General features: G+C 42.4%; 1 protein-coding gene across 1 annotated transcript in view; it reads right to left on the minus strand.

The window, feature by feature from the left end:
* Positions 1–281: 281 nt before the first annotated feature.
* Positions 282–13,459, minus strand: part of KDR (kinase insert domain receptor) — a gene marked incomplete at its 3' end in the record, with an annotated part of 43,084 nt that continues 29,906 nt past the window's right edge. Inside the window, exons 22-30 of the mRNA XM_079702936.1 lie at positions 13,252–13,349; positions 10,846–10,968; positions 10,582–10,693; positions 9,865–9,964; positions 9,349–9,454; positions 8,014–8,165; positions 2,880–2,979; positions 2,293–2,378; positions 282–504 (exon numbers count right to left, since the gene is read on the minus strand). Of these exons, the coding sequence (XP_079559062.1) occupies positions 282–504; positions 2,293–2,378; positions 2,880–2,979; positions 8,014–8,165; positions 9,349–9,454; positions 9,865–9,964; positions 10,582–10,693; positions 10,846–10,968; positions 13,252–13,349 (1,100 nt within the window). The remainder of the gene's footprint in view (positions 505–2,292; positions 2,379–2,879; positions 2,980–8,013; positions 8,166–9,348; positions 9,455–9,864; positions 9,965–10,581; positions 10,694–10,845; positions 10,969–13,251; positions 13,350–13,459) is intronic.

The following is a 13,459-nucleotide window of genomic DNA, read 5'->3' on the forward strand; positions in this document are numbered from 1 at the left end:
TAACTCCTGGGGTGACCCACACTAGGGGGCATCAGACATGCTTTTTAAATGAATTTTAAAAAGAATAAGGTCAACAGCGGGAGAAGACACAAACACATTCTTGGGTCACAAGCATCTTCTCAGGAAATGCCTAGAGGACTGCCTCCCTGCAGTCGGAGGTCCTTGCTTTTGAAATGAAAATCAAATGTGGCTACTTTCTGGTGGTAGAAAGAACAACACTTGAAAATCTGAGCAGCACCTCTCATGTGATTTCCAGGACTGGGGGACGTGGGTGCCTTCTTTTAAACAGGAGGGGAGCTCAGTGTGATCCCAGTGTCAGGCTGGAGAATCTGAGCTGCACTGCCAGCTTGTGGTCCAATCTCTACCAGCTTTAAAAGTTCCGCCTCCTCGCTGGAGTACACAGTGGTGTCCGTGTCATCGGAGTGATACCCCGACTGGTAGCCGCTCGTCTGGTTTGAGCCTTCAGATGCCACAGACTCCTTGCTTTTGCTGGGCATCATTCCACTGCAGAAGAGATGGCAACCAAATGAGTCGGCAGAGAGAAGGGAGTTCTTTTGCATCTTATCCTAACCCCGTTCCCAACCTCATGTGGGCTGGCATCTTCCTGGAGACACCAGTCCCTCTCCCTCCCACTTGTTCATCAACATAGCAGCCTCACTCAGACAATGTCTATTTTCAGGTACTCGCGTGAATTTGGAGTTTCAGATAAGTCCTCTTATTCAGGTCCAAGTCTTTCAAGCCTGAGATGAGATAAAAGGCAGTTCTCCTGAGTTATGTGAAGGCTCCAACCAATGGAACCTTTGTATGGCCTTGCAGATTGACAAGTTTGTATACAAGGATAGGAGCCAAAGGGACTCTTTCAGGATGTGGAGCGAAACTGGGATGCTCTGAAAGATGCTCTCCACTAGTGCTTGCCCCACACTGTCAAGTAAGGGATAACGAGGCCTGTGGGTGCTGTTAATAAAGTTCTTGCACAACTTTAAACTTTAGTTAAGTCGAAGCGTGTGTGTGCAATCAAGCCAGACATGTCAAAAAGTGCGTTTTACTCATCAAAACCACATTCTTTGGAAGTTCGGAGGACATGGATCACTCAGCAGCAACTAGGGAATGTTTTCAATGGCGTGGAATGGTGACAGACGGTAATCATGTCCAAGCTTAGAAAAAAAGCTTAAAAAGGCTTTCTGTAGCTTGGTGTAGGCTGTGTGGAGCTTAAGCCATTCTGAAGGGTGGGGTTTTTTCCCCCTTAGTAGGTGTTTTACCAAGCTATTCATGTTGAAAACTGCAAAAAAGGATTTTATTAACTCCGTGTTCATATATGGTTTAAAAGTTATTTCAAATGACTAGATATACATTTTTTCTTTCAATCCAACCTCAGTAAAATGAGCTTAGTGTCTCAGACAATGGCATGGTACCTATGCATTGCTGAACAAATATATTTGAATCAGTGAATGAAACATATGATTGACTCTCACAATCTCTCATCCTGGGACTACGGCAGACAATGAAATGGCACAATGGCACATTTTAATGGGTTTTTTCTTTGTTTGTTTTACATGAGCATCACTCGATACCAAGGGTGGTCCCATTTTATCCAACAGTTCGATTTTAAGTAGATCAAAGTCTTCTCTATTCTCACCTAGAGTGAACCTGCTAGCAAATAAATAACTACTCTGAATCCCAATATTCTTATAAATACAGAATCTTATTTATTTGTTAAGTTAAAAGCAGGTATATCTACTCAAAACAGCTACAAATTCCTACAGAATCACATGGAAGAAATATTCAAAACCAAATTCAGCATTTTTCCCACAATTAAGTACTTAATAATTCAGCCAAAAATATTTAAGTATCTAAGCAAATAGATAATGGCTTCTTTATACATTATATTTCATAAAGACAGGTGTACCTGTTTCTGTTCAAGTTTGAAAATTCTTCAGAGTAGAGTGCACAAAGGTTTTAACTATCTCAATAGTTTTAAGGATTATATCCAATGACCTCTTTTTTACTTAGCCAGTACCACACAAACCACTGACCATAGTAAATATGCTCAAAAATTCCCTAGTATTCATAAATTCTCATGAAAACTGACCAAATCCTCTTATTTCAGATTCTTTTTTAGACTTGCCAGGTAATTAGTTTGATTTGTTTCCATTCTTTATTAGTTAGGTTGATGCATATTTGCCCAACCAACAAAGACACAAAAAGGGAAAACTCTGCACCTACACTCAAAGTCCTAAGTTTCTTCCGAAAATTCCTGTTGAAATTTGTCCTTCTATTTTGGCTGAGCCTTACCTAAAAGATGGGGCTAATTTGGTTCTGTCTTCCAAGGTTTTCAGCTCTTCGGATGCAAGAACCATACCACTGTCCGTCTGGTTGTCCTTTTTAAGAGACAATGAGATGGCACAGTTGATTGTGTACACTGAACAATTACTTAATTAAACTGATTTCCTAACCCATCTATCAGACAACATTCCCATGTTCTGCAGAGGCAGGTAAAGGTATCATAGCCAGAAACCATGCAGGCTACAAAAGGAAGTAACTGCTTCCAAGAAACAGACACAGGCCTGGAAGAAGAGAGAAATTTAGGAAGAAGAAGCTGAGGAGACCCGTTTCTATCCCTCTTTCACAATGATGCTATATACACTTGAGTGGAATTGGGCATGAAGCTGGATTGTCTTGAACCTTAGACCAGGGGCTTTGCTTATGGAAAAACCAAGGGGGCCCAATAAGTTCCATTGCTGTAATGACCCCATCACACATACCCTCAAGAACAGCCTTATAATGGGGCTCCAAGTCTCTAATGCTTAGGTTAATATTTATCTAGCTAATGTTTCATCTTTGGTATTATTTCTAAGACTATTTTTAAAAGATGTGCTTACATCTGGGATTACTTTTACTTCTGGTTCTTCCAACGGGATATCTTCAAATGTTTTTACACTGACAGGCCGGCTCTTTCGCTTACTGTTCTGCAGATACTGACTGCAAAAGAACAAATATTTATATTTTAGTGGTGGTATATTTGGCTGCAGATTCCACAAGTGATACCTAAGTTCATTATCTTTCAACCACAAGTTTAATAGCAACCTTCAAAACATCCTTTGGAAAAAGAAAAACAAAACAAAAATCTTTCTCTGCTAGCACACACTGAAGGCTTAATTTCCTGTGAAAGTCCATTTAAAAGTATAATATAACTGAGGGGCATAGATGAGCCCCTTTTTCCTTTGAATCGTACTTCTGAGGTCCAGGGCTGGACTGAAGACAACAACAGCAGACTCGGTGGTCAGCTGCCTTCTGCTTGGCTTCCTGATTGCCTGTGATTCCTCCACTGAGCTCTCAGCATATTACTGAGTGTTTCACATCTTTCTGGGCATCTCCTAGGCAAGTTTTCTAGACAATGCCCACAGAACAACCAGTCAATGAAAGATGGGCAGAGGAAACACCTGCAGATCTCACTGAATCTCACCTGGCTCCAGTAAAGGATGCTGAACCCAGCAAGGTCTGGAGACAACCTTCTTCTACATGTAGTAGAGGCGTAATGGGTACAGGGGCAGGTGGGCTGAATCTCCTATTGTTAGCCCACAGAGTTGGGGGTGTAGTTCGAGAGTCACAAGGTATTCTGTCTATTTCAAAGTCTACCACGAACTACACAGACTTGGGAAAGTCACAGATATATTTCTGTGCCCCTATTGCTCTATCTTTAAAATGTACTGGCAAGAGCTTTCCTTTCCTCACTCACAAAGATACCTGGAGGATGATAGAGGTGATCATTGGTGGTTGATAAGGGGGTCTTAGAAAGAATGATGCACCATCAACCAAAACTTGTTTTCCTCCTTTGAATTCCAAAGGGTACACGTTTCTTTCAGGAGTCCAAAGGATAGGACTTGTCACATCACCTGTTCCCTTAGGGTGTTCCTTCCCTACTACGTGACTTTGGGTGAGTCTGATTTTCTGTTAAAATCAGCCCAAGTGGAGAGAAGGAAAGTCCTTTTCATGGGAAGGGACAGCAAATTCACTCTTCACTCTTATCCCAGCATACTTCCCACTTTAGACGGCCTTCTGGATATACTATATAGTCCGTGTGTTTTCTGTGATCAAGTGAAGAGAGGACTCATTTGGGCAAAAAAGGATAATGGAAACTAAATCTCCCTCCCCTGCCCCAGGAGGCTGGTTCCTCCTCTTACAAAGAAGAGAGAATGGGGTTCACCAATGACATCCTCACTCAGGAAACTCCACAGGAAAGAGGACATGACGTAAAGGAGAGAGAAAAGCCTACTTCTCCTAAGTCCAGTCCCTAAAAGTGGTGGTTACCAAAAATTACTGGTACCTTAGTCATTCATTCATTCATTCATTCACTCATTCAGGAATCCTTTATTGAGACTCTCCCACATGCCAGGCACTGTGCTAAATGCTCCTCAACCGTTGTCTCATGGCATCTCCACAAATGGTACCTCTCTAGGTGGGTATCATTATCCCAACTTCAGATGAGGAACTAAGACACAGACAGGTTAAGGAACTTGTCCAAAATCACATAACTGGAATATCTGGATTATTATCTTGAGGGTAATGAGCAGTCACTGAAGGATTTTAAGCATGAGATTGACAAAGTCAGATACGCCCTTTAGAAAGATGACTCTGGGTTGAGGAGGGTAAGACCAGAGGCCATGAGGCCAATCGGGAGCCTGTTCCAATTATCTAGGAGAAAGAAGAGCAGCCTGACTAAAGAAAGGTGATGCCCACATGGTCTGTGGACAGATTCCAGAGGTATTTGGGCTGTAATGCAGCTGCCTTAGAAAGGCTAGCTCCTTGACTGCTGAGCCCAATAATAATAAACATTGCTCGGCCCTTCACAGTTGACAAGGCATTTCCATGGACATCATTGCATCTGCTCTTCACAAAACTACAAAATAGGTTTTCATTATTTCCTATTTGGAAATGAGGAAGCTAAGGCTTAGGGAGGAAAGAGCTAGAACTAGGGCTCAAACTTAGGTTTCTAGAGCCCATGCAGGGTTGTTTTTGTTTGTTTTTTACCTTATTCCACATTGACGTTCTTGGAAAAGCATTAGGAAGGAGAAGGAAGAAGAGAAAAGTGAAGTAAAGATTGTCCAAGTCTTTACTGAGCACCTAGTATGCGCACAGCCCTGCTCTCTCCCATGTGTGCACCGACCATGCGGTGGGGCGGGGGTGGGGGAGGGGGGATAGGGAGGGTGGGAGGGAGGGAGACGCAAGAGGGAGGGGATATGGGGATATATGTACATGTATAGCTGATTCACTTTGTTATACAGCAGAAACGAACACACCACTGTAAAGCAATTATACTCCAATAAAGATGTTAAAAAAAAAAAGACAAAAGGTGCAGAAAGGACAGTTTCATTTCAAGCAGTTTAATATCAGAGCCAAATTCAGGAATATCTAGCCAGCAGGCTGTCCCAGGCATCAGTCTACAAGGAGCATTTAAATCATCGCTAGCAATTAACGAAAATGAAAAAAAAAAAAAAAAAAAAAGGTGTGTGCCAGAACCTTTCTCTGGGAGAGAATTGAAAAGAAATCTTTGATAAGCTGCTTGGAGTGGGAGACGAAACTCCCAGGGGAATTGGTGGAGCAACTGCAGATGGTCCCCAAACTGTCCTCCAAGAACGATGAGTCCAATTAAGAGGTGTTTTCTTGCAGGAAGCATGCAAACTTGGGGCCAGAGCTGATCCACAGGGGAAATTAGAGACAAACCTAAGTCTAGACACTAGTGGTCCTTCCTCCTCACCCTTCCCCCACATATCTCTCAGCCTCTTCTCTAAATAAATGCTGAACAAATATTTTTAAAATAGTTTAAAGGGGCAAAAAATCAGGAGGTTGCCTCCCACGGGGATGTCTCTGTGCAGCTCTATTTATAATGCAATGAAATTGAAAATTATGAGGAAGCAAGTGAGAAAGACTCCTTGGCTCTTCTCCTTGACTGGCAACGTGGAAGATAAGAGCACAAGTCCCTTGAGAGGCACCCCAGCCTCATTTCCTCTTCCCCAGGGAAGCAGAACACAAGAGAGCAACCAAGTGCAATGTGCTGTGTGCAGATGCCTCGATTCTGCCTTTCCTTTAACCCAGACAATTAAAATGTGATCACGGTGCCTTATTTTTAGTAAAGGCAAAAAGGTGGAGGGGGTCGAGTGGGGATGCAGACAAAAGATTCCAATTTCCATTTTAGTTTTCAAATTACAGCTGGATAAAAGAGAAACTGGACTGGAAAGACCAATTCAAAAATCAGACAGAAAATAGGAGCCAGGCCTGTATTGGGACTGTGGTGTCGCATTTGTCCACGCCTCTGGGGATACATGTTGGCAGCCCTGTTTCAGATCCAGCATCTCATTTGGCACTTCCATTACACATACGTGACTTCATCGACTCTTGGCACCACATGCAAAGCGCCTGAGTAAGCCAAGAGGCTGCCAGCTTGGGTCCTCACCCCACCTGATCACGGAAAAACCCAAGGAACACCAGCTCACCATCAAATGGCTTTCTGAAAACACAGAAGGCAACAGTGTTTCGGGAATAATTACCACACCAGAAGGCCAGCTGAACTTGAAGGAGGACTTTTTAAACATTGGGGTGGAACTATAGGCTTTCATTTCATTCCTCTTTCTCTTTGAGGCTCCCTCCTTGGTATTGGAGAAAACAGCCCTGAGTTAGATATCAGAGGAACTGGATTCATCCCAGGGATGTGATTTTAAGCAGCTCACTTAATTGCTATCATTTATTGAGTGCTCTCTAGGTGCCGGGCACTTAGAAACTCATTATACCATGTAATTCTCAAAGTCATCAGTTTTGTACAACACCAGTGTCCTTGCCTGGGTCACGGTGAAAATTTGCCCCAGGTCACAGCTGCGAAGAGCAGACTTGGGAATCCAACTCAGTTCCATTGACTCTAAAATCTGGATCTTTAACTACAATATTGTATTCTCCCCAGGTAACTGCTCTGACACTCACGTTCGACATCTACATCAAAAGATAATAGTATCTACCTTGCCTAACTTTGGCAAAATCTGGTAAGAAAAAGTTCTTTGAAAAATGCTGAAAGTTCTTGACACAAATGGAATGGACACCTTACGGGTTGACTTCTTCCCACTCTGAGCTTTCTTCTCTCCCACAGCAGCGTTCCTGCTGCCCTCCCTGTGCGAGTCCACGGGGCAAAATGTCCTGCGTGACTCCCCACCTGCCATCTGGCAACCCGGCCAAAGGCTAGAACTCCATGGCTCCCCCTGCAGCCACAGCACACCCAAGGGGGCAGGCTGGGCTCATGCTGCCAGGGGTCTGGTTACAGGAGGAAAACACCCAAAACAAAGCAAAGTGAAGTAGTCCCAGGCTTAGTAAAAGGCAATTTTAACATCATATTGTAGAAACCATACCAACTCTTTCCTTATGCACAGGTGCTGGGAGAGAATAAAAAGAAAGCTGCCTTTACGACCCCTCTACAAATCAGGAAAATACGGCAGTGCATGTGTTTTAAATAAGCCCAGAAGTCCCATTATGCAAATAAAATGCTGAAAATCAGACTTGGGATGGGCTTCTGAAGTTGTGCTGCCCAGTCTAACTCAGGAGGCATCCCTATGGCACACTGTATCCCAGCCAGAGAGGCAAAGGTCTGTTTTCATAAATGCATAGAACTCTTCCTTCCTGAATCTTTCCTAAGCCATTTAATTCACATTAATAAAAGAGTACATGGGGATAATTTAAATACAGATGTCTTTGTAAAATTGGTCTCTTTTTCTGGAGATTAACAAACTGTGGCATTCCAGCTATTTGCAGCTGCAGGGCTTAGAATCCTGAAATGAAGAGCTTAGGCAGCAATGTGGACCACAGATGGAAAGAGACTCACCTACCCAGGCCCTCTTCAAGAAGGACCTCTCAGGGCAAAGGGTGAATGTGTAAGTGAAATGCAGCAACTTTATACGATGTCCTTCCTCCATCCCCTTCCCCAAGATGACCTTGAAGCTCCCTCCCCCAGGGGATGTTGACCTTAGGCCGTACCTGATTCCTGCTGTGTTGTCATAATGGAATTTGGGGTCACACACTTCCTCTTCCTCCATACAGGAAACAGGTGAGGTAGGCAGAGAGAGTCCTGAATCCTCTTCCATGCTCAAAGTCTCTGATATGGGAAGAACAATGTAGTCTTTGCCATCCTGAAACAATAAACACAGAGTGCTATTGTTATGGCTTCAGTCCTTCAAGAGCCTTTCTATGAAAAACAAAGGCCATTGGGGCTTCTTGTTTATGGGGAATGTGGCTTTCATATCTGAATGTAAAACTTTAAGACAACTTTAAAAATGGCTTGTCAAAAACAAAAGGGCACTCAAAAGCGATGTGTAGATGAAAGTATATTAAAGGATCTAACAAAAAACAAGATGAGTAAGGGGACCACGGAGCACTATGGCTACAATGAAGACGAAACGGGTTGTGGTTACAGATGGAACAACAGAACAGGCAGAGCTCTACAGAGCTGAGAAATCGTTTCTTCACATAGTCCTATCTACACGAGCTGGGTCCTTTAAAGGGCATGTCATCCAATTTTAGCATCTACCCTTCAAGGCAATGGAAAAACTGATGACAGTCTAAAGAAAAGCAGTAAATGTTCAGGAAAATGGGTCTACTGAGAAAAGGTTGCAGAACTTAACATTATTTCATCAAGAGAAAGAAATAAAGGGCAATTTGATACAGAAATAAAGGGCAATTTGATACCTCTAAATGTTTGGAAGGTTTATTGATAAAAATAGATTTGACCCATTGTCCCCCACCTGTTCAAAAGAAAAGCAGGAGGAAATTGACTTCCATTCACTGTAGTAAGAGGTGTTGACTGGAGATTAAGTAACTTTCTAACAGTAAAGGCTACAAGTCTAAAATCCTCCAATGGAAGTTATGAGGGCCTGGGATTTTACAGAGGGAAAAAATACATCAATTTTGCAGGGTTCAGATGTGTTTTTGCTTGAAAAATGTATTTAAAATTCCTTGAAATTCTGTCCACTGTTGATATTCACTTGATCAACTAGGTTTTGTGTTTTTTTTTTGTTTTTTAGTTTTGTTTGTTGCTTCTTTGCTCTTTTACTTTATAAGAGCCTCTGAAGACACCACAATATACATCAGTAAAAATAAAAGTGATCAGCTCCCAGGTTATGAATTAGGATCTCATCTGTCAAAAGGTAATTATGACTTTTAGAAAAGCATTACTGCTCAGATCTGGAAGAATATGGCTCCTTGGATTCAGTGGCTGAGAGGACAGTATGGTGGCCATGAGAAGGTCTAGGCAGCAGATGAGCCCTGGACACCTAAGTACTCTCTGTAGAAGCTTCTTGGATGGAGGTCACAAACCTGCTGAGCATTAGCTTGTAACAGATTTCCCAAATGTTCCACCAGCTCTGAAAACGTGGGTCTCTGATTGGGCTCCCCATGCCAGCAGTCAAGCATGGTCTGGTACCTAGAGAAGCAAAACACTGAAGTCATTAACCGCCTCTTTCCTCCTGATCTGATGCTGACAATAAGCACTTGAATGAGTAAATATTTATAAAGAGTCCACCATGAGCCAGGATGCTAAAGAGGGACACGAAACTACGTAAAACACGGAACCCTACACTTGGAGCATCAAGTGTGTATAGAAAAGGAAACATCATAAATCAACATCTAGTAAAAGCTGACTGGTTGGTATAGATAAAGTGCTGTCATTTCAAGAAGGATGACTCTGTGCTTAAGATTATCAAGGAGGACTTCAAGGGAGAAGTAAGACACAAACTGGGCCATGAAGGAGGTACATATAATGGAAAGTCTTCTAGGCAGGGAGAATTTTTGTGAGCAAAGAAGGAGGATAGAAAAACACTTGTAAAGTCTTACATTTCGGGTGTGGTATAATCAGGAGCTCTCATTCTAGTTCCTTCTTTCAATCTCCTACAAAATTCCTCATCAATCTTTACTCCAGGATATGGAGAAGCACCTAGAATAAAACAGGAATGGGGCATTATTTTTTTTTTAACATCTTTATTGGAGTAAAATTGCTTTACAATGGTGTGTTAGTTTCTGCTGTATAACAAAGTGAATCAGCTGTACATACACGTATATCCCCATAACTCTTCCCTCTTGCGTCTCCCTCCCTCCCACCCTCCCTATCCCACCCCTCTAGGGTGGGATCCCACCCCGAGCTGATCTCCCTGTGCTGTGCGGCTGCTTCCCACTAGCTACCTATTTTACATTTGGTAGTGTACATATGTCCATGCCACTCTCTCATTTCGTCCCAGCTTACCCTTTCCCCTCCCCGTGTCCTCAAGTCCACTCTACGTCAGCGTCTTTATTCCTGTCCTGAGGAATGGTGCCTTATTGATTTGACTTTCTCTTGCAGAAAGCCCTTAGCCTGATTCTTCAACACCTTCTTCACATATATATCTTTTGCTCCTTTCTTTTTTTCTTTGCTTTTTTAGGTTTTACAACCCAAAGCTTCCAAGTAAGTTTCATCCGATAAAGGTGGAATACAGGAGAGGGAAAGGCGCACTGGGGTCAATGACTTTTATCATTTTATTTGGAGTATGGATGAAGGGACAAAGAGAAGGGACTTACCTAAGGAAAATATTTCCCAGAGCAGGACACCAAAAGACCACACGTCACTCTGAATTGTGTACACTCTGTCAAAAATCGTTTCCGGGGCCATCCATTTCAAAGGGAGGCGAGCCTACAGGGGTAGAAGACAAGGAATGAGAACCCAACTTATCAAATATCTGAAGGAAAAGCTTCCATTGTCCCTGGACACAGGTCCTGAGGCTTGCTGAGAGGAGTTTGAATTCTGCAACTTAACAGATCACTGGGTGCATCTCTGAAACTTACATCTCCTTTTCTGACATAATCTGGGTCTTTATAAATATCCCGGGCCAAGCCAAAGTCACAGATTTTAACCACATTCTTCTCCGACAAGAGGATGTTTCTCGCTGCCAGGTCCCTGTGGATACACTGCAAAAAGAATCGTGTGCATTAGGACTCAACATAACTGATCTCTTCCACATCTGTTGTGACCTCATGCTTTAAAAAAAAGAAAAAAAAAAAAAACCCACATCAGAAAACCAACTGATTAACAAGCACTGGGTTAAACATCTTTTATCAACTCTTCCGGAAAAAAGTCTGTAAGTTTCATTGAGACACACATCTGCTTATTCCATAAACAGCCCCAGACTCTGGAATTAAATAGTTATGTTATAGCATGCTGATGGAGTCATAAATAGACTTCTCTTGGACACAATTAAGAATGTGTTTCTGGTCACATCCACACATCCCTTTTGCCTGGTACCATATACGGTTAAAACATGTTATTCTAAGGAGGCCCTAGAATGGGGTTTATTTTGAATGAATGCACGGAAATCAGAAACAAGGGGCTCTCCTTGATTTGGTGCCCTTTGTTGGTTTCTCTATTCCATACATAACCGAAGCTGGACAAGCTCTGAGAAACAATTCCCAGTGGGGCTCACCCTGTTTTCAAAGCGCTGGCTTATCGTGGAGGTCTATGAAAGCACTCTCAGCCTCTCACTAGTCAAGGGGATTCTCTGGTACACGAAAAAGGAAAAGCGAATTCTCCTTGGCTTTCCTTCTATTCTTTTCTGTTCCTCAGTTTCTCTCTTCTCTGTATCCCCCTACCTTCATGTAACTTCCTACCCTAAGCAGCTTTATCTCCACCTGATAGATTTATAAGAGAACAAGAGTCTCGGGGAACATTTAGAAATGAATGAAAGGCTTAGATGGGAATTCTTATGTCAGTGGAGGAGTGATGTGTGAGCCAGGCATTACGGACCCCCTACACCTCACATCTGTAGAGCACTTTCCTCTGAACGAGGCACAAGGATGTATTGTACGACACAGGGAATATAGCCAATATTTTGTAATAACTGCAAATGGAGTGTAACCTTTAAAAATTCTATTAAAAAAATTTCTTTTTAAAAAGCACATTGTCTGGCGTGATTGATCAAGACAGGAGACTCCAAAAAACACAGTCCTTCCTACTTTGCCCCGAACCGAAGAGCTTCCTTTTTTAAGCAACCAGGTGGTATTCAAGAAATTCAGCTGGTAGATGCAAGGGAAGTAAAAGGATCCCCCTCCACCCCTCATTCCCTTCCCCATCAAAGGAACCCTGACTAAATGGCAGGCTCTGGCCTTTAAAAGTTAATAAAATAAAATCAGAATCTTCAAGAAGGGCAAAGGGCCTTTCTCTTTGGAAAAATCCTCTAAGATCTCACTTCTCTCCCTTCCCCTTGGAAGAGAGAAGACAAGAGCTCTTGAGCAGAAACCTCGGAGATCCTGAGGCTCTGAAAGTGGTGACAAGCTTTAAACTCCAGAAAAAGACATGGGTGAGGGATTTTACTCTAATTTAGGAAAAAAACACAAAGTAAAAACTTTAAGTCTTTCTCCCACAGGTAGGCTGCAGCAACTGCATTCTGTCAACTGATAATTCTTCCTGATACTTAATCTGAATTTTTCTTGTTTAATGTAAAACCATCCATTTTATCCTTTCTGAGCGGAGCCTCCACAGTGTTTACAACCTTTGGAATGTTTGTAACTTGTCACGTACCCACCTCAGCCTTTGTTTGGCCTACTTTTCTAATTTTAGCTCTTTCAATCGCTCTCATCTAAAGCCTGTCCTTCCTGGTTTCTAATTATGCTACTACCAAATACTTTTTGATGGATGGTGATGAATATCAAAGAAATGAAAAACAGACTTGTGCCAAGATATCTGCAAGGCTCAGCCCCTCACCTCTTCTAGGCCATTACTCAAATGCACATTCCCCTAAAGCCTTCCGTGTCCCCTTGGTTTAAAATCAATGTACACAAACACAGAGGCATAGGTCTACAGGAACCTAATGCTCCTGTATACTATATAACTCTTTCCTGTTGATTTTTCTCCACAGTACTTACTCCCATCTAGCCTACCAGTCATTTTACTTGTTTATATTGTTTGTTCCACCCACTAGAACATAATCTCCATGAAGGTGGAGAGTTTTGCCTATTTGCTCACACAGTGTCCTTAGCGCTCGGAAGACTGCCTGCATTTAGTAGGTATTTATCACATGAATTAATTTCATGAACTCCTAATACCACTTTAATGAGCAGAAATGGGGCCTCCCCAGTAGAGCTCTCTTAACAGTGCTCCAGCAGTGGTGAATGAATTACAGTCCCAAACAAACACCAATGGCTGGCACTGGACACCTCATTTGCAAATCTGTGATGTGAAGAGATACTTCGTCTCACCTTCCGTGATGCCAAAAACTCCATGCCCTTAGCCACTTGGAAGCTGTAACAGATGAGATGCTCCAGGGTCAGGAAGTTCTTGTACACATCTTCAGAAACTGTCAGAAGATGCAGGAGGACAGAGATTGGTATTTCGTCCAGAAACTGTTTGTAAGTTTGATAGAGCAATCTTCATTTTAAAAATTGGGAGTTAAATTTCAGGAAATAG

This window comes from Hyperoodon ampullatus (assembly GCF_949752795.1).
Source record: "Hyperoodon ampullatus genome assembly, chromosome: 1".
NCBI classification, from domain to species: Eukaryota; Metazoa; Chordata; class Mammalia; order Artiodactyla; family Ziphiidae; genus Hyperoodon; species Hyperoodon ampullatus.